Source organism: Heterocephalus glaber, unplaced genomic scaffold (genome assembly GCF_053883595.1).
Source record: "Heterocephalus glaber isolate CG9 unplaced genomic scaffold, H.glaber_assembly_v1.0 deba00001586, whole genome shotgun sequence".
In the NCBI taxonomy this organism is placed as follows: Eukaryota; Metazoa; Chordata; class Mammalia; order Rodentia; family Bathyergidae; genus Heterocephalus; species Heterocephalus glaber.
Window position 1 is genome coordinate 2,707,743 of NW_028258364.1, and position 18,611 is coordinate 2,726,353.

The 18,611-nt window shown below is 34.4% G+C and overlaps 1 protein-coding gene across 7 annotated transcripts in view; it reads right to left on the bottom strand.

Annotated features, from left to right (window-relative positions):
- Positions 1-18,611, bottom strand: part of Bbs7 (Bardet-Biedl syndrome 7) — a 46,284-nt gene that overhangs the window by 14,186 nt on the left and 13,487 nt on the right. For 6 of the 7 annotated variants that reach the window (XR_015443888.1, XR_015443889.1, XR_002386228.2 and 3 more), the window contains exons 8-15: positions 18,040-18,170; positions 13,762-13,846; positions 12,842-12,944; positions 10,808-11,000; positions 9,117-9,191; positions 6,528-6,593; positions 2,464-2,603; positions 487-651 (exon numbers count right to left, since the gene is read on the bottom strand). Coding sequence is in view for 4 of the 7 variants with exons in the window: in XM_004854931.4 (XP_004854988.1) it covers positions 487-651; positions 2,464-2,603; positions 6,528-6,593; positions 9,117-9,191; positions 10,808-11,000; positions 12,842-12,944; positions 13,762-13,846; positions 18,040-18,170 (958 nt within the window). In the remaining 3 variants the exon portion in view is untranslated. The remainder of the gene's footprint in view (positions 1-486; positions 652-2,463; positions 2,604-6,527; positions 6,594-9,116; positions 9,192-10,807; positions 11,001-12,841; positions 12,945-13,761; positions 13,847-18,039; positions 18,171-18,611) is intronic. The other variant, XM_021236447.2, reaches the window with a different exon arrangement.

An 18,611-nucleotide genomic window follows, 5' to 3' on the forward strand; every position in this document is an offset into this window, starting at 1 on the left:
TAACTCTGGGTGTTGGGTATTTTGTCTCAGCAATGAGAAAAGTAACTAAGACAGACTGCCATCTCTACAGTGTCTTCATATTGATGACTACAGAATATATTCCTCCATTTAATCATCTTTCACAGTAATAAAATTGTATAGTTTTCTTCATGTAGGATCTGCATATTTCTAATTAAGAGTATTCCTACACATTTTATGTGGACATTGTGTTATTGTTATTGCTACTCCTCAGATCTTTTAAAACTATTTGTAACTGGTTATTGTTATTGTGGAGAATTTAGGAAAGGCATTGATCTTTACATATTCATCTTTATTAACTACTTTTCTAAATTCATTAATTCTATCTGTTTTCCAATTGATTCTCTTGAACAGTGTAAGTTTTCAATCATATTATCTAGAGCTTATTCCTACCTTAAAACAAATGAGAACTTAGATACACCACTTCCATATGACAACACTTGTCAGCAAGTAATAAGTGTAATTTACCTGTAGGTGCTTTCAAGTTGTGTATCCAGGAAAGTGTTCTGAAAGTAAAATGTTATACATTCTCCTGCTGGAGGTTTTTCAGGGACTTCAGGAAGGCAGAAAACCACCCAAGAGTGAACTTCAGCAAAACTGAACTGACCTGTGAGAGTCAGTATATTCATGGGTCTGTAATTTAACAGTAGGGCCATACATTTGTGGATGAGAATATATAAAAGTATTACATGTGCACATTTTCAAGCAGAGTTTTACAACAGTAGCTAAACAAATCCTTTTTAAAAATTTAAATTTTCTTGGATGAATCTTACACATCAAATAAATAAATATTTTAATTTCATGGAAAAAAATGAATGCTTATTTATACCTACCCCTGAACTAGATATCTGAATATTTAGCTAAATAATACATTGGTTTTAGCTAAGTAATACATTGCATTATAACATGCTTTATAAATAAATTTGAGTGTACTCAGCAGATTCCATTTTTTCAACAGTTCATCTAGTACTTCTACTAGATCCACTACAAAAGATGTATGAATCTTCCTAGAGAAAGCATCAGCATTATGTGAAAGCAGAGTTGGGCTTTTAGTAAGACAGGCATGAATCTGAAACCCTGCTCTTTCTTTACTATGTGCCATAGGGTAAGTTAGAGGAAACAGTACTTCCTTCCTTGCAGGATATAAAATAATATTTTCTATCTTGCAAAAACATATAATAAAGGAATGGGGGGGATAAAAAAATGAGTACATTTAAAATAAATCAAATGGATAATTATAGAGTTGCAAAATACAAAGTACATGAAATGAAAAGTTCAGAAGAAACCTTTGAGATAATCAAGACCAGTCCTCTCATTTACAGATGACAAACCTAAATTCTGCAGAGATTAAGTTATTTCCCCAAATCACATAGGGATGTACTATAATCTAAGTCTCTTGTTTCCAGTTTGTTGTTCCTTCTAACACACCATGCTGTACCCATTTATTCTAACTTTGACTATTAAGCATGAAGACACCCCCAGACAAATCTATTCTCTGTAATATCTTCCAGACATCTTCCTTAGGAATGTTCCTTCTTACATCTTAAATTACAAGGTGCAATAGAAAGAAAATGGGCTTTGACCTCAAATCATAGCTTTGGTCCTTTTATTAGAAAGTTACTTTTCTAAGTCTCCATTTCTCATCTGTAAAATTGAGCCATGACCTGTCTGGCTATAAGAATTTAATGATAATACATAAAGACCTAACAATGCATGACACAGAGGAAATATTCCATAATTGTTCATCTCATTGCTTTCTCTTTCATTTTAGCCTATGCTCTTTTGCCCTGAAACATGATAAACAGGAGATGCTTAAATTGGAATGGAAGTCAGAAAAAATAAGAACTATGACAATCAACTGCTCTTCTGGTATTCCCTGAAGTGAAACAAAAAGAAAATGTAACATTTGAGGCTAATAACATAAAGCCTTAGTCACAAAGAACTGTACAATCAAAATGCTAAACAGTATTTGCTCACAATGGTGTTTGAGAAAACTGCTACTCTAATGATGTCAAAATGGTTATATGAGAGAAACAGGAAAGTCTAATTTGACAGCTTCTAAAATAAGACAGTCTTACACTTACTAGAAATGTTAAGCCCATAGATAAGTATTAAACCCACAAGTTGAAATAACTATTTTAAAATTCAGAAACAGTTACCAGAATTTATACTACAAAAATAAAACACAGAATAGCTGGCATCATGGCACACTCTTGTAACCCTAGCACTCAAAAAGCTGAGGCAGGAGTGCCACATGCTCAAGGCCAGCATGGGCTACAGAGTGAGCTCAAGACCAGCCTCAACTACATAGTGAGACCCTGTGTCAAAAAACCAGTAAATAAATCAAATACAGTTTATCTGAATAGTGTAGTAATTTAAATGTAAACTGCTCTCGTTCAATCCCTGGTACAAAAAAAGAGTAAACTGCTCTCTCCTTTGTCCTACCTGTTATGATCAATAAAATGAGTTCTCTGATGAAGTGAAAGAGGTTTGATGTCATACTGGTGGACCTGACAGATTTTGGGTTGAACTCTTGGAGTCACATATGCTTGAAGTGTGCCATACTGGCCTTCAATTGAGCGAATCTGGTGCAAAATAAAAGAGAAGAAAAATAAGAATAATTTGTAGCATAAACACGTTTAAATATTCAACATAAGTTACAAAGTAATGACTTAATTCCTTCTATATTATTTTGAGGGGTATAATGGCATTCTGTTAAATACTTTTTGACACTTGAGTAAGAAAAAATACTATTTTGACAGTCAACAGTAAAATTAATCATTAAGTTATCTCCACCACATATTCTCAGTTGATGTTTCTATGTTTAACAATCCCTGGCTATTCTAAGACAAAACATGTATTCTCACATACTACTCTATCACATCTAAGAAGATAGGTATATATTTTACAAAAAATGTTTAAAATCTAGATTTTTTTGTTGAACAGATTCAAGTGAGTTTTTAAAATAACTAAAACTCATAAAATACTTCATTTTCTCAGAAACAAGGACTCTACCCATAAAGATATTGTTATAAAAATCTATTGACTGCTAGATCCCACAGGGATGTTTCTTTCCAAAGTTTTCATTATGGTTTACATCTAAGATGCCCCCCAAAGCCTCATGGGCTCATAGGCACGGCGTCGGGGAGGTGATTGATCATGGGGTGAGATATTCATCATTAGATTAGTCCACTGATGAGTTTTTGGTTTTTTTGTTGTTGTTTTGGACACAGGGTCTGACTATGTAATACGGGCTATGCTTCAACTTCCAGTGATCCTTTTGCCTCAGCCTCCAGGGTGCTCAGATTATAGGCATGCCTCACCACACCCCATCCACTGATGAGTTTACATAGTTAAATCTGATGTTGAGTGGTGAAGCCTGGCTGGAGGAAAAGGTGAGTCATTGGTCTGTAAGGGTTTATCTCCCTCCAGCCTCCTTTGTGTTTTTTTTCTGCTGTTGTTTTTTTAAAAAAACAGAGTCTCACCTTGTAGTTTAGGCTGGCCTTGAACTTGGGGCAGTACCCCTGGTTCAACCTCCTGAATGCTGAGATCACAGGTGTGCAGCACCAAGCCATTGCTCCCTTCTCCTGATGGGTTTTTGATTCCCACCGCCATGCCAGGAAGCACTTCTCTGCCAGGCCTCTCTGCCATGCTGCCCTGCCTTAAGCCAGCTAACTATAGACTGAAACTTCTACAAGCTGTGAGCCTAAATAAACCTCTCTTTTAATTTGTGGGTGTCACTGTGTCTCAGCCACAACAAAAGCAGCTAAGACACCTTTCTTCATCTCAAGATAGGGATTTTATCTTCATTTTGTGTTTTTCTGGAATCTCTACATGCTAAAAGGTACAGTACACTGTAGATCCAACTTATGCTCTATAGTAACTGTGTAATATCCCCTGGCATGGGGAGTTATTTATTCAGTCATTTAATCTTTTTGAGTAGTCCCTTTAGCTCCACTTTACTCCCTAACAAGCAATGCTGCAATTAACTATATACACTTCTCCATGTATATTACTATGACTTTCTTGCTATTAAATAGACACTCCTAAATGGCCTTTTACTCATCTCTGTTGCCTAGTGATATTGTTACTTAATATTTTGTGACTTTGTTAGATAAGCAAAAATTGCTTTATATTGTTTTAATTTGAATTTCCCTAATAATAAAGTAGAACTTTTTGTTTGGTAGCTATTTTGACTCCCTCTTTTTTTTGCCTATCTCCAAATACTATGCTTTTTTTTTTTTAGACAAGTTCTCATTATGTATTCCAGGTTGGTCTTGAACTCACTATGGAGCCCAAGCTGGCCTCAAACTCAAAGTGATCTTCCTGCCTCAGCCCCCAGAGTGCTGGGATTATAGGCACACACCACCACACCGTGGTTTGAATTGCCTAGCTGTATGCCTTGCCTATTTTCCTTCTTCAGTCGCCTTCTTTATAACAGTTTATAGGTTGTCTTTATATTTCATTGGTATTTTCTTCTTTTTTTAACAACCAAATACTTAACTCATTAAATTTATTTATTATATATGACATAAGACTTCACTAGGGTTGGGGTGAAGTACAGTGGTAAAACACTTGCCTAGCATGCAAGAGGCCCTGGGTTGGGTCTCCTAGTATGGGGTGGGGAGGTATGAATGAATCAATTTATTTTCTTTCAGATGAATACCAGTTGTTCTAATGCCAATTTTGAAACAGAAATAGCAATTTAATAGAATTTTTCCTTAAATAGATATGCATTGAGTTCCCATAAAGGTGTGCTGGGCTCTATTTCTATATGCAATTCTCTTGCAGGGCTTATTTATTTAAACTTGGAAATACTCTCCCAGGTTTTTTGGTTTGTTTTTCTTTGAGAGGGGATTTCACTGTTGTTGACTAGGTTGGTGCTGAACTTGTGGGCTCAAGTGATCTTCCTAACTCAGCCTCCTGAGCAGCCAACAGATGTGTGCCACCACATCCAGCTTCTCCATTATTTTAATTATAGTGGTTTTATAGTATATTTTATCATATGGCAAGGCAAGTTCCATCTCACTTCTTGCTTTTCATAATTTTACTGTCTCTTTTCAAGCATTTATTTTTTCCTCTGAACTTTTAAATCTGTTGATTTTTTAAAATTTTTAAGCATGCTTTCGAGTTTATTGGCATAACTTTGCTCAGAGACATATAATATTAAATATTTAATTAAAATATGCTTAAGTATATTCATTTATAGTTTCTTCTCAGTTTTCAAATTTCCTGTCACAATGTATGAAAGGGAACTTAGACACATCAAATGAGTTGTTTAGGGAAAAAAATATATTTAACTGGAACTTCCTTAGCCAAGTATGAAAAAAGGTATTGTGCAGCAGCATTTCTCCTGAAAAAACACACTTTGAATTTCAAAACATCAGCAACATCAGGAAAAAAGTTTTAGATCAGAGTATTATCAAAACTAAATATTTTTAATGTTTTAAATATCATACTACTTGGTTTTAAATATCACATTATTTGGTTTTAAATATCACTACTACTTGGTTTTTCTATGCTCAATAGAATTATAAGATTATGTTATTAAACTGCTAAAGAAAACTTTAAATGAAACCACTGGAAAATAATCAGTGAAATCTAGAGGGGAAATGCCCACATAAACTCAATAACTTTTATTTAGACAATGACTGGCTTAATTTATAAAAAAAATTAGAATTTGAACACTAAATGATAATAAGGAACTACCATTATTTTTAGGTTTGATAACAATATTGTAGTTATGTTTTAAAAAGAGTACTTATCTTTTAGACATACAAACCAAAATATTTACAAATGAAATTATATATATCTTATCTTTGTTTCAAAATGATCCAGGGTGTGATAGTATAAAGAACATTGTGGATTGCATGAGTTGATCACTGCTGAAGCTGATCATAAATACATGAGGATTCATTACATATATATATTTTTTATTTATTACAAAATTACAAAAAAATTCCAGTTAATGGAAACTTTAAGATCAATAGTTTTAGAGAAGATAACTGACTGAGCGCTAATAGAAGAGATAGTGGTTTGAGCTAAATGAAAACCCACTTGTCATTTTTTTTTTTTTTTTTTTTTTTTGAGACAGGGTCTCACTATGTAGAGTTCAGGGTGGCCTTGAACTCACTATGTAACCCAGGCTGGCCTGGAACTCATGGCAGTCCACCTGCCTCATCCTCCAAAGTGCTGGGACTACAGGCCTGTACCACCACACCCCGCTTCACTTGTCATTTTAAAGCTATTACTCCAAAATTCTTCATTTCAGAGAAATTTAGTGCAAAGAAATGACATCACACTTTATAAGGTATATCAAAGGGAGTAGGAGGAGGGGGAGAAAGTTCAAACATTCACATAAAGGTAATTTCTAATGATGTAGGAGAATATCCATGTTCTTTTTTTTTGGCACCAGGGATTGAACTCAGGAACTTGTGCTTGTGAGGTAGGTGAGGTGTCACTGAGCTAAATCTCGGCCCCATAAAGGTAATTTCTAACAAAGCTTTTACCTTGAGCTCCAGTCTTGTGGTATTTGCCTGGCACCGGTAAGTGGCAAGAAGAAAGTTGTCGTTTGACTAGGAAGAATCCAAAATTGAGGAAAGGTATGAATACACGTTTTTAACAATAAAAAATCATCAATAATAAAAATGTTTACCATTTCTTTGAATACCTATCATTAACATATTCTTGTTTATTCCTATAAGTAACCCTACATACTAAGTTTCACTTAAGTCTTTCAGACGAAGAAACTGAGGTATGAGGAATTACATAAATTTCTCCAAAGCCAGTGAAAAAAATGGAAATGAAACTTGTATCTTTAAGATCCTAAAGCTCATGCTCTTTCCATCTTGAGTCTCCAAAACATCTGTAAACTTTAAGAGTTCTTCTAAAAATCTGTTAATGCAAATGCCAAATGTTTACATTATAAAGGTATGCATATCAATGTTTGATGCTAAATGTCTTTGATTTTCACAAACACTTATAGAGGAAAGAGAAATAGCCAATCTCTGACTTCTAGCAAATAGCACAGTGCCTAGCGTGGTACTGAGGCACTCAATACATGCATGTTTACTGAGTTAACCTGGAGAGGTTCATTCAAATACTATAGCTGCTTGAAACTGAATAGTAAACTACTAAGAATAGAAAAAAATATATCTAGAGATACAAATTCAAAACTAGACAAAGCAATATGAAACATTTTGTAAGTAATTTTCATGTATGTGCTACTCCCCTATTTTTAATCACCAAAAGAAATAAAAAGGATGCTGGTATCAAAAAGAAAACTCAAAATTTTTAATATCAAATTATTTAAACTTAGTAAACAGGGATGATGGATCAATTTTAAAGTAAATATTCTTGTGTAATAAAAAAACAAACGTTACATAAAGTATTTATAAGTAAAGTGATACAGATTAAAAGAGACAAAATATCTGTGGCTAGATTTAGAAGCAGGAAAAGGGAGAGTGAAAACCCTACATTGAAAATTACTGAAGCCTGTATTCGTCTTTCTACTTTGTATATATTTGAAATCTCCATAATGTTTCCTGCTTTAAAAAGCCATTGTCCTAGAAAACAACTTTAAATGTTTCAAAGAATTCTGCAGTGATGTAAATGTTAATTTTTCACAGTAACTAAGAAATCAAAGATTTGTTTATGGTATGATTTGTGTTTGTTTTGTTTTGTTTTTGGTACCAGGGATCGAACTTGGGACCTTCCACTTGTGAGGCAGGTGATGGAACCACTGAGCTAAATCCCCAGCCCCTTGTTTATGGTTTGATTTTTTAAATGATCATAAAATTACAGAACCTTTATGTTTTACTCTCAAACAAGGATGCAAAACTATAACGTCTTTTCTCTTAAGGAAAAGAAAATGCTTACCATAAGATTAGCAACTTCTTTCTTCATCCATTCTTTTATTCCTACATTTTTAAAAAACGTCTGTAACTACCCACCAACTCCAGTCACCATCTCCCTTCCTGGTTTTTCCAAAGCAGCTAATTCTAACTTTATCTTTTCCATAACTTCTCTGCAGAAGCCAGGCTTTGCTCTATTTCTGAGCAGAAGGAAGTGATATAGTAAAAGAAAGTCCAAAAATAATGACATGATCTCATAGGTACTTTGCACATAAGGGCTCAATAAATGCCTGCCTAGTGTAGCAAAGGTTAAGCATTTAACATCTCAGAAAGAGTAGGGTGGGCAGGAAGATGGGGGTGGGGGGTCAATCATGTTCAAATGCAGGATATGTGAAACTATAGCTCTTTCAAGAATTTGAGGGGGGTGGTGGTGGTGGTAATTGGGATTGAATCCAGGAACTTCACAGTGAGCTACATCCCCAACCCTTTATTTTTTATTTTTATTTTTTGGTACCAGGAATTGAACTTGGATCCTTGTGCTTTCGAGGCAGGTGGCGGAACAACTGAACTAAATCCCCGGCCCCCCAGCCCTTTATTTATGTTGAGACAGGGTCTTGCTAAGTTGCCATGGAATTCCAGGTATACACTATTTACACCTGGCTTCAAGAAATCTTAAAAACTTCAGTTTGGCCGAAATTATGAGCATGAGAGGGGAGATAACAGCTTATCAGAGATGAGCTGGAAAAGTAATTAAGAGTTGAATTATGAGAAAGTTTCTGTACCACAGTGAGGACTCTAAACTTACATCCAGCAAGAAATAGGCATAATTTAAAAGGTTTGAAAAATGAAATGATTCAGTGATGTTCGGATTTTAGAAGACCTCTGGCAGCAGCGCACAGCAGTCTGGAGTTGCGAGCCCAATGGAGGCAGAGAAACTGATGGAGGAAGAGGATCAAGCAAGACATGATGAAGTCCTCGACTCAATCACTGGAAGTGGGAATGGAGCCCAGTGGAGTATGGAAGTCAAAGAGGCAGAGAACAGACAGAGCCCAAAGAATCTAGGACAATACCTCAGTTTCTGGATTATCTGAGGACAGGGAAAGAGGACAAAAGCAGATTTTAAGGGAAAGGTTATGAAAGGAATAGCTAAAGAAGAAACATCAAACCCTCACAGCAAAAACAGACTTTAATCAAAATGGTATGAGACATGAAAATGTGAACAAGTTTTTAATACTTTTTACTCACCTCAGAATCACAGCTGCTAAAGCTAACAACAGCAGAATTCTTATCCACATCAAGTAAATCTATTGGAACATTGCTCTACAGTATTAAAAAAAAAGGTTCAGATGGAAAACCTAAAAATGTTCACAAAATACATGTGTTTTCTTTAAGGGTTCTTTGTTCTAGTTTATGTTCATCTTTAAATTTGAGAATATGAATTGTTGATTTATATTAAATCATAATACTTTTAGGAAATAAATTTAATAAAGAACAAATTTTATTTTATACTCACCTACTTTTTCTAACTTAGATTACCAAAAATCATAGAATATCATCTTTTATATCCCCTTAAAAGTATAATCTTCCTATTGTTGGTGGCTTTTTAAAAATTTTTGAGACAGAGTCACCAGGTAGCCCAGGATGGCCTCAAGCTTGTGATGATCCTCCTGCCTCAACCTTCTGAGTGCTGGGACTATAAGAGTTCACCACCAAGCCTGGCTTAATCTCTTAATCTTCTATTTTTTTCAGTGCGAAATGCTGTTACCATGGGGCGTCATAGGACTATCCTATTAATTCATTCTTATCAACTTTATCTATTTCACCAAAAGAAGATAATTTGTAAAAACAGTTTTTAGGAGAGTTACTGTTGTTGTTATTTTTTTCAGACAGGGTCATGCTGTATAGTTCAGGTTGGTCTTGAACTCACTATGTAGCTCAGGCTAGCCTTGAACTTCCAATAATCCTCCTGTATCAGCTTCCTGTGGGCTGGGATTACAGGCATACACCACCACGTCTAGCAATTACAGTGTTCTATATGACTTTTACTCTTAGAGTTGTTCGACACAGTAGCCTGCAAGCTAACATTACTCAACAGAGTTTCCTACCTAAGGTTTAATTAATAATCTGATCTCTCTACTACATCTTTTTGAACCTTATCTTCTTCCTCCAATTCATTATTTTCTCATTTTCATATGAGTTTTCCATCTTATTCTTATTTTCTATTCATGCTATTATCTTTTGGTATCTCCTAAAGATCTTCCAATTTTTTTTTGGTACCAGGGATCGAACTTGGGTCCTTGAGCTTGTGCAGCAGGCGGCGAAACCACTGAGCTAAATCCCCGGCCAGATATTCCAATTTAAATAAACAAATAAATAGAAAAATAAAGTTACACATTGTTGTCCCTAAATTTCACCCTTTGAGATTTCCTACTTTGCTTATTGACCTTACCTAGAAACCACTGAGTTAATAAGCAAGCTATTCACATTATCATTTTGGTATTGGGAAATTTCTTTTTTCTTTTGGTTTTCTAAGATAGGGTCTCACTATATAGCCCAGGCTGGCCCTGAACTCACGGCAATCCTCTTGCCTCAGCCACATGAGAAATATTTTGATTTTTAAAAAGTCCTAACACAGGCATTAAGTACTGAAGTTTTTTAAGTCACATCTCTGTTAAGATTTTCCCAGAAGATAGCCAAAAAATAAAATTCTTATTGTCTTTTCTCTCTTTTCCTAAAACTGAAGTTCAGGAAAATGTTCAATAATATAACTGCCAGGGGCCAGGATTTAGCTCAGTGGTTCTGTCACCTCGCAAACGAAAGCTTCTGAGTTTGATCCCCGGTTCCCCAGTACCACCCCCCCCCCCAAAAAAAGTGCCCATGACTCATTTGTAAAACAGGTTCAATCATAAAACTAAGAAATTAGACATTCTGCTTACCTGTATTAAGACATTATCTATTGCAGTCTGCACCTCTAAAATAAGGCTATAGCTAGCATCATCTTTATTTAATGTAAACTTGTCATTTACACTAATTGCAGATACAGCTGTTTTTGCTCTGCTTGACTGAGAAGCCTGTTGATAGTTCTCTCTTTCCTGTAGTACCTTATACTGCAAATGTTCCAATTCACTCCTAGAGAAAAATGAATACAACTTTGTCACCTATAAAAATAAACATCTGAAGGCCATTTGGGACATATATTTTTTCCAAAATCAGTTGTTTTTTGGGGGGTTTTTTGGTACCAGGGATCGAACTTGGGTCTTTATGCTTGCGAGGCAGGCAACGGAACCACTGGGCTAAATCCCCAGCTCAAAATTTGTTTTTATTGGTTAGAACTATAATGCCAATCAGAACAAAATCTGTGCTTCTATATGACTGACCAAATGATTCTACATTAATCTCTAATCCAAAAGTGAAATCATCTACTCATCCCATGGCAGCAATAGTAATACAGTTGCAAATATCAGATTTCAAAAACTGAACTTTAGTACATGAATACAGTTGCGGATACATATAGTGCTAGTTAGAAGAGAAACTAATAAGGCAGACCACATTAGACTAACTGAGAAGAAACAAAATGCATGAAGCCAGTAAATGTATACCTTTCAGTAAGACAGTAGGGCAAATAGAATTAGTAGGAGGCTGCAGAGCACTGACATTCTGGCATGATCATGAGCCAGGGGAACAATTTAAATTCTATCCAATGTTGCAATGGGTTCTGCTGGAACTGAACTGCATACGCATTGCCTAGAATAGTTCTAATTAAGGGGAATGGCTATATGCATATAAAGTACACAGTAACTGGGGTAGAACAATAGGAAGCTTAGCTAGCCCAAATTTAGGGGGTTGTCTGGGGAGGGACTTAGAAGGGACTGGTGCAATGATCCAAGTGAAAAACTCATTCTCTGAAGAAATTTATAATACTGAATATTATGTACTTATTCCTGTGTACCTAGCACTGTTCCAGGTGCTGAATGAACAAAACAAATACAAGCTTGCCACAGAGCTTTTATTCCAGCAGAACCAGAAGGAGGAAAACTTGGTTACAAAAACAAAATCTTACACTGAGGATATGAGGTAGTAGTCATTCAGTGCCTAACGATCCATTATTGGAATCCACATAATAATGGAACATAATGAAACGTGTTCTCTACAAATTCTTATTCCTTGAATTTTTCTAGGCAACATATATGAATTTCATGCAAAAATTCAAAAAATTTCACTCTTTGACATAAATGGGTTAACTCTATTTAGTGTTCTTACTGCATGAATTAGCATATCCTGAATGAATCTGGTATACTTGTTTGCATAAACATTAGAGCTTGCTTTCTTCGTGGCTTTGCCGAATTGGATTTTACTACTAGTAATTGTGGCATCTGCTGCCTTAAAAGTTCCTATAGCCTTCAACTAACAAACAATCAGTCCTCATTTCCCTACAAGATGAACAGGGTTGGAGTGAGCAGTCATTAAAACTTTCAGCAACTCCCACTTCCTCTTTGTATAAAGCACCCTTACATGAGTATAGGGTCCCTTTTTACAGACATGTCAAATTGAATAGGGCATAAAAGCAATCCCTGTATCTAAGGTATCAGTTCCAGTAAGAAAACTTAAAAAGCCAACATTACAGAGGGGTCCACATAACAGTGAACACTAGTGTTAAGGAGAAATGTGGCTGAGTGAGTTTCTTCCTAATGTTCGTGAAAAACAAAAGCAAAACACTGTAACTACCCACAACTATGCAAATGAAAAAATATAACTCTGGAGCTAAGAAAAAATATAGGATAATGATAGCAAAGGTGTAATTCTAAAAAACTAATCAGTACTTACTGCTAATTGTCTCAAACACATAAATTTGCACTTTAAAAGGTGATTAATGATTCCATAAAATATAGCACATGTATATGTAATATAAAGCAACAACCACATACTTCCCTAAGACGTGGAAAATAAAAGCAAACAAAAATATCCATTACCGTAAAGAAGCAATTTTATTCTGCATCTCTTGATTAATTTTTAGTTCTTCTCCAGGTCCACTTTCCTTATGAATAGGCTCTGTTGTCAGACCTGTAATCCAGCCTGTAGAGATGAATTGCAAACACACACCATTTAGTGCTGCTGGTTTTAAGAGATACATTATACATCATGTAGCAGAAACCCCAATATACACGTCTTTTGTGCACCAGTATCAGCCTAACTTAGCCCTAGGACTTCTTAAAAAAAACAAACACAAAATCAAGCTAGAAAATATTCAAATCATAAAGTACTTAAACATTTTGTGATACTATTTTCTGCTTGAAATACTATAATACTATGATTAAAGGAGTCTTTCAATTCTTAACAATTTTAGTTTTTAAATATGAAATAAATCAGCACATGCTAGAAAATTCAAAGCAGCTGACAAAGAATTGCCCTCCAAAAATTATTTTCATGGAAATTTAAACTCTCACACAACTATTGTGAGAATGCAAAAATTACCTACTCAAAAGCAAGCAATGTTTTATAAGAAATGCACATAGTCCAAAATATAAACCAAGTTTCAGTAAATACTTCTCTTTAAGCCAAAGAATATCACTTAATTTTCAAAGGCACTGGAAACATGCTAAGCACTCTTAAAAAGTGGTATTGAAATGTTAACTATTATTTCTTTTATTTATCTTTTTAAAATTTTTTCTCAGAGCTGAGTATTGGACTTAGGGCCTCACATATGTCAGGCAGGCACTCTATCACTAAGCTATATAACCTGCCTCTCTCTTATTTCTTAAATCAATATAGTTTATAATGCTGTAGGCAAGAGTAACTTACTAATAATACTTTTTGAAAATACAGTCATTAAAAGAAATTAAATTTAAATTTTTATTATTCATTCTTTCTTCAACTATGAATCATCATTTACCTGAGTATGTGGCCACCACGATTTCATCGTAACTGTCTTTCCCTACACAACCACCTTGGATGGATGTGACACTTTCAGACAACATCTACAACAGATTTAAGACCAAGTATTTCATTAATAACTAAAATGTCAAATGTATGTTAAAGTAAGCTGCAAAATATATTTTGCTAGTCAAGATACTCAACACATATTTATCAAATGTTTACTGTGTACACTGAGATTAGAAAGACAATATCTTTAAAAATGCTGGAAAACTGCAGTGTTTCTAAATTTGGGAAAGAAGATTCAAAATGACTCTAATATATTTGTGTGTAACACTTAGCTGACAGTGCAATCATCCAATGAGCAAAAATTATTTATTTACATAAAAGGAGAATTTTAAATTATGTAAGCAACACTGCCAATAAGTTTAGTCTGTTATATGAATTCAACAGACCAGCTTTCACATGTTTTCTCCAGTGTTTTTTAGATGAAGGAAACTATACATTCCCTTGTAAGTTAGCTTCAGATTTTTTTTCTATTTAAGACAGGACCTCACTACGTAACGCAGGCTGGCCTCCAAGTCACAATCTTTCTGCCTCAGCCTCCAGAGTACTGGGATTACAGGCATGGGACACCAAGCCCAGCTATAGCTTCTAGGTTTTTTATCACAGCTTTAAATAGTTACAAAGAATTTAATTTCTGGAAGTTGTAAGTAAGATAATCTTTTAAACAGTATCTCCCTAACTTGTCTGTCAATAATCACTTAGGTGAATCAAAAAGGAATCTGTATTTTTAACAAGTACCCTAGTCCACAGGCTTTCAAGTTATTTGTAAAGCAAGCAATAAATTTTACAACCAGTATACATTCACACATGAACATATACAACAAAACATGTGACAAAAGATTTATGTTACGTTCTGATATATTCTTTTTTTATTTTTGGTACCGGGGATCGAACTCAGGACCTTGAGCTTGCAAGGCAGGTGGCAGAACCACTGAGCTAAATCCCTGGCCCCCATTCTGATATATTCTAATCTATTTCATTTTTTAAGAAAGTATTGGTAGTCCACCAGTGGGTTTTGACTAGTAGTTTGAAAAAGTCTGGTAGGTAATTCTCAGCAGGAAAGCCTGAGAACCACTGTTCTAAATGAGTGGAGGTATCCATACTGGCATCAAACCAGACAGTCAACAAAACACTAGTTTTCATCATCAATTCTATAGAAGGAAAAAATTCTTAGTTGTTCATTAGGCTAATTACCCAAGAAAGCCAAATGATAAAGGCCTGATTATAAATTGCATAAAGTAAGATTCATGGATCAGATCCAATATCTGTAATTTTAACAAGTGTCCCAGTTGATCTTATGTATAATAAAAGTCTCCAATCGTTTTTGGTCCATGTTCCCACTAAAGCAATTCTGAATAACTATATATCCTCCTGCATAAAGTTCACTTCTACATATTTCATCATAGCTTTAAATAATGCAATTTCACAAAGACTGAAATTTTTGGAAATTATAAATAATATCATCTGAAAATAAAATCGTTACAGCAACCTACCTAAGGATTCTAAATACTCAAATTTATACACAAATCACTGACTTTAAATAAATGGAGAAACAAATCCTTCTTTAGCTGTTCAAAATTTTACATTGCTTCTTTTTCTCCCTGAACTTTCATTTCCATTTTACTTCCCCCATATATTTTTATCTTAATATATATACTCATCTGCTTGGAATTCCTTTGTACTTCTCTACAACCAAAACATATATAAAATTGAAACCATATCCTATGAACAAAGAGCTATAAGAATTAGAAATTTCTATCACTGTGTACTGCAAATACCTATCATAATTATTAGTATTATACATCTGATCAAGGCAAATATATAAGCTCTAGTAAGTAATTACAACAGCAGAATTCTCTAGGAAATGTATTTTGTGAGATGAATGAGACTTTTATTCCTCCCCAAATTAATTAAATATTGCAAATTGATATTACATATGGCTAGAATGAGACTAGTTTTAATATCAGTTCTATTCTTATTTTTCATTTTCAGAGATATAAGCTCTCAAAATAGTACCTCTGTCATTAGAAAACCAGAAGAAAGAGTATGAAGGTAGGGTTTCTTAGTGCCAGACCCCTCAGAGAAGGTAAATGCTGTATCATTACTGAAGTTAGGAATAGAAGTCAAGAGGAGACTTGAGGTCTAAATAGGAAAATTTCTTAAGAATTGATGAGAAAAGCCAGGAGATCATAAAAAATTATTATACTTTAAGGCTAAACTATCAGCAAGATGAGTTTTCATATCAAAGAAGAACAAATTTAAAGTGAAATCTATTAAATAAATTTAACTGTAATATTTCAATACCCATATTGTCTGTATAACATACTCTTGTGGACTTTTCTTCTTTAAGCCTCAGTGTATCCTATATGAGGCAGGCTGAGAAAGCTCTGGATTGGAGAACACCCACTGTTATGATATGACTATGAATGTGGTTTGTACCTGCTCTCTACCCAGCACATTTATTCAAGAGTTCAATACCAAAAGTCCTATGTTAATGGGAACAATCCAAGGACAGTGCTTAAAAGTGGGGTGTTTAGGAAGTGATTAGATTAGATAAGGTCATTAGGGTGGAGCCTGCATGACTGGCTCCCAGTGGCTTCATAAGAAAAGGCAGAGAACCACAAACACCTGTGTACCTTCTCCCTCTCGCTATGTGGCACTCTGAACTGTGTTGCAGGTATTCTACCAGCAAAAAGGCTGTCACTGGATAAGCCCGCTAGACCTTGCATCTGCAAAACTGTGAGATAAACTAAAAATCTTTCCTTTATAAAAGTGGCCTACCTCACATATTTCATTATAGTAACCAAAAAAAATGGACTGATAAATGTCATGAAAATGAAAGATTTCACATACACACTAGAATATTATTCAGCCAGAAAAAGAATGAAACCATCATCTGCAACAACATCGGTAGAACTGGAAATCACTATATTAAGTAAAATAAGGCACACAAGGCCAGCTATTGAATGATCTCACTTATATGTGAAAGACAAAAATGTTATAGCACATAAGTTAAAATAGCAGCTACCAGAGGCTTGGGGGAGTAGGGAGGAGAGAAAGATAGGGAAAAGTTGATCAATGGGTATACTAACTTATAGCCAGATAAGAGTAAGAAGTTCTCATGTCCAAGTAATAGGAAGAAGAAGGAAAAGAAGAAGTGGGGGGAATGGGGGTCTGGTGTGCTACTGAATAGTAGGAAGGCTATAGTAACAATTACATATTGTATACTTCAAAAGGCTAGAAGAAAGGATTTGATTGTTCTCTCCATAAGGAAATGATAAATGAGCACACAAATATGATTAAACTTTACACAATGTACACATGTATCAAAATATAGCAAAATACCCCATTAATATGCACAATTTTAATGTTTTATATATGTTTAAGCTTAATTAAAAATAAATTAAAAGGAAAAACAGACTATGAAAGATTTGTGCCAGAATGTTTCTGTGACTCTGTACTTTTGCAGAAACAGGCTTAATTACATTTAAAATCTGTGAACTAAAATTACTTTTATCTAGTGGTTCTTTATAGCAAGTCTTTGAGTGTCTAGAATTGAAAATGCTGTTTATTCTGTTCTGCTTAAGGACAGTTCTGATACTGTCATAAGAATATGAAGTTTATTCTTAAACTTGTATTACTTTAAAATAATCTTTTTTTTTTTTACTTAAATTCTTTTATTGGTACATTTTAGGTATACAATACTTTTACATTTATCTTTGGGTGCTTGTACCTGTACATGATGTATCTTGGTTAAAAATAATCTTTTATGATACTCACATAAATCTTATTCCTATAATGTGGTTTTTTTTTTGGTAGCGGGGATAGAACTTGGGACCTTGAGCGCTTGTGAGGTAGGCAGCAGAACCACTGAGCTAAATCCCCGGCCCCCTATAATGTGTTATTATGCAAGATAGAAACTACCGCAAAGTCTTTGATGCTTCAGAAATTTATGGAAATATTTAAAAGTATAAATTTTTATCTATACTTTTACAGTAATTTATTATTTATACTTTTACAGTAATTTTCATTTATACTCAGTAATTTATCATTCACCTAAGAGGCAACAGTCTATAATTCAAATACAATACTCTAGAGATTTTTATAACATCAAAACAGCAATATTTTAACCCAAACACAAGAATTTAATGTATTTTCACTTAATAGAATTCAAATTATCAGTTATCTCTATAAACATTTCCCAAATCATATTTTGTTTTAATTAACTTACCTGATCAAATTGTAGAACAGGTTCATTTGCATCATCAAAACTATACACTTCCACCATTCCATCATCTCTCCCAACAAGTAAATCTTTAACCCCATCACCCATAATGTCAAAGCTGTCAATACATAAAATACCTTTAAAAAAAGATGTAAGTGATGAGTTAATAAGAAAACTTAAAGTTGTTATCAAGTATATACCAAATAAGAATGAAAAATGTATACATTAACTCAGAGTGGGAGGAGAAAAGAACAACTTGAACATAATCAGGTGCCTCTTTTCCATCCATATTCATTTCTTTCTGGGGCTTTAAATATAATCTATATGTCAATGACTCCAAATTTATACCTCCCTTCAGCTCTAGCCTCTACCTAGAGCTTCAGATTGACATATACAAGTCAGTTTCTTCACATACACATCTGTATCTCAAATTGTCCATGCCCTGACTAAAATTTGTCTGTTTACCACATCCCCTCAATCCTGCTCCTTCCCAAGTCTTCCCCTTTTCAATAAATTACACCATTCAGTTATTTGTTCAGGCCCCAACTCTAGACTACATCTCTCGTTCCTTTCTTCTT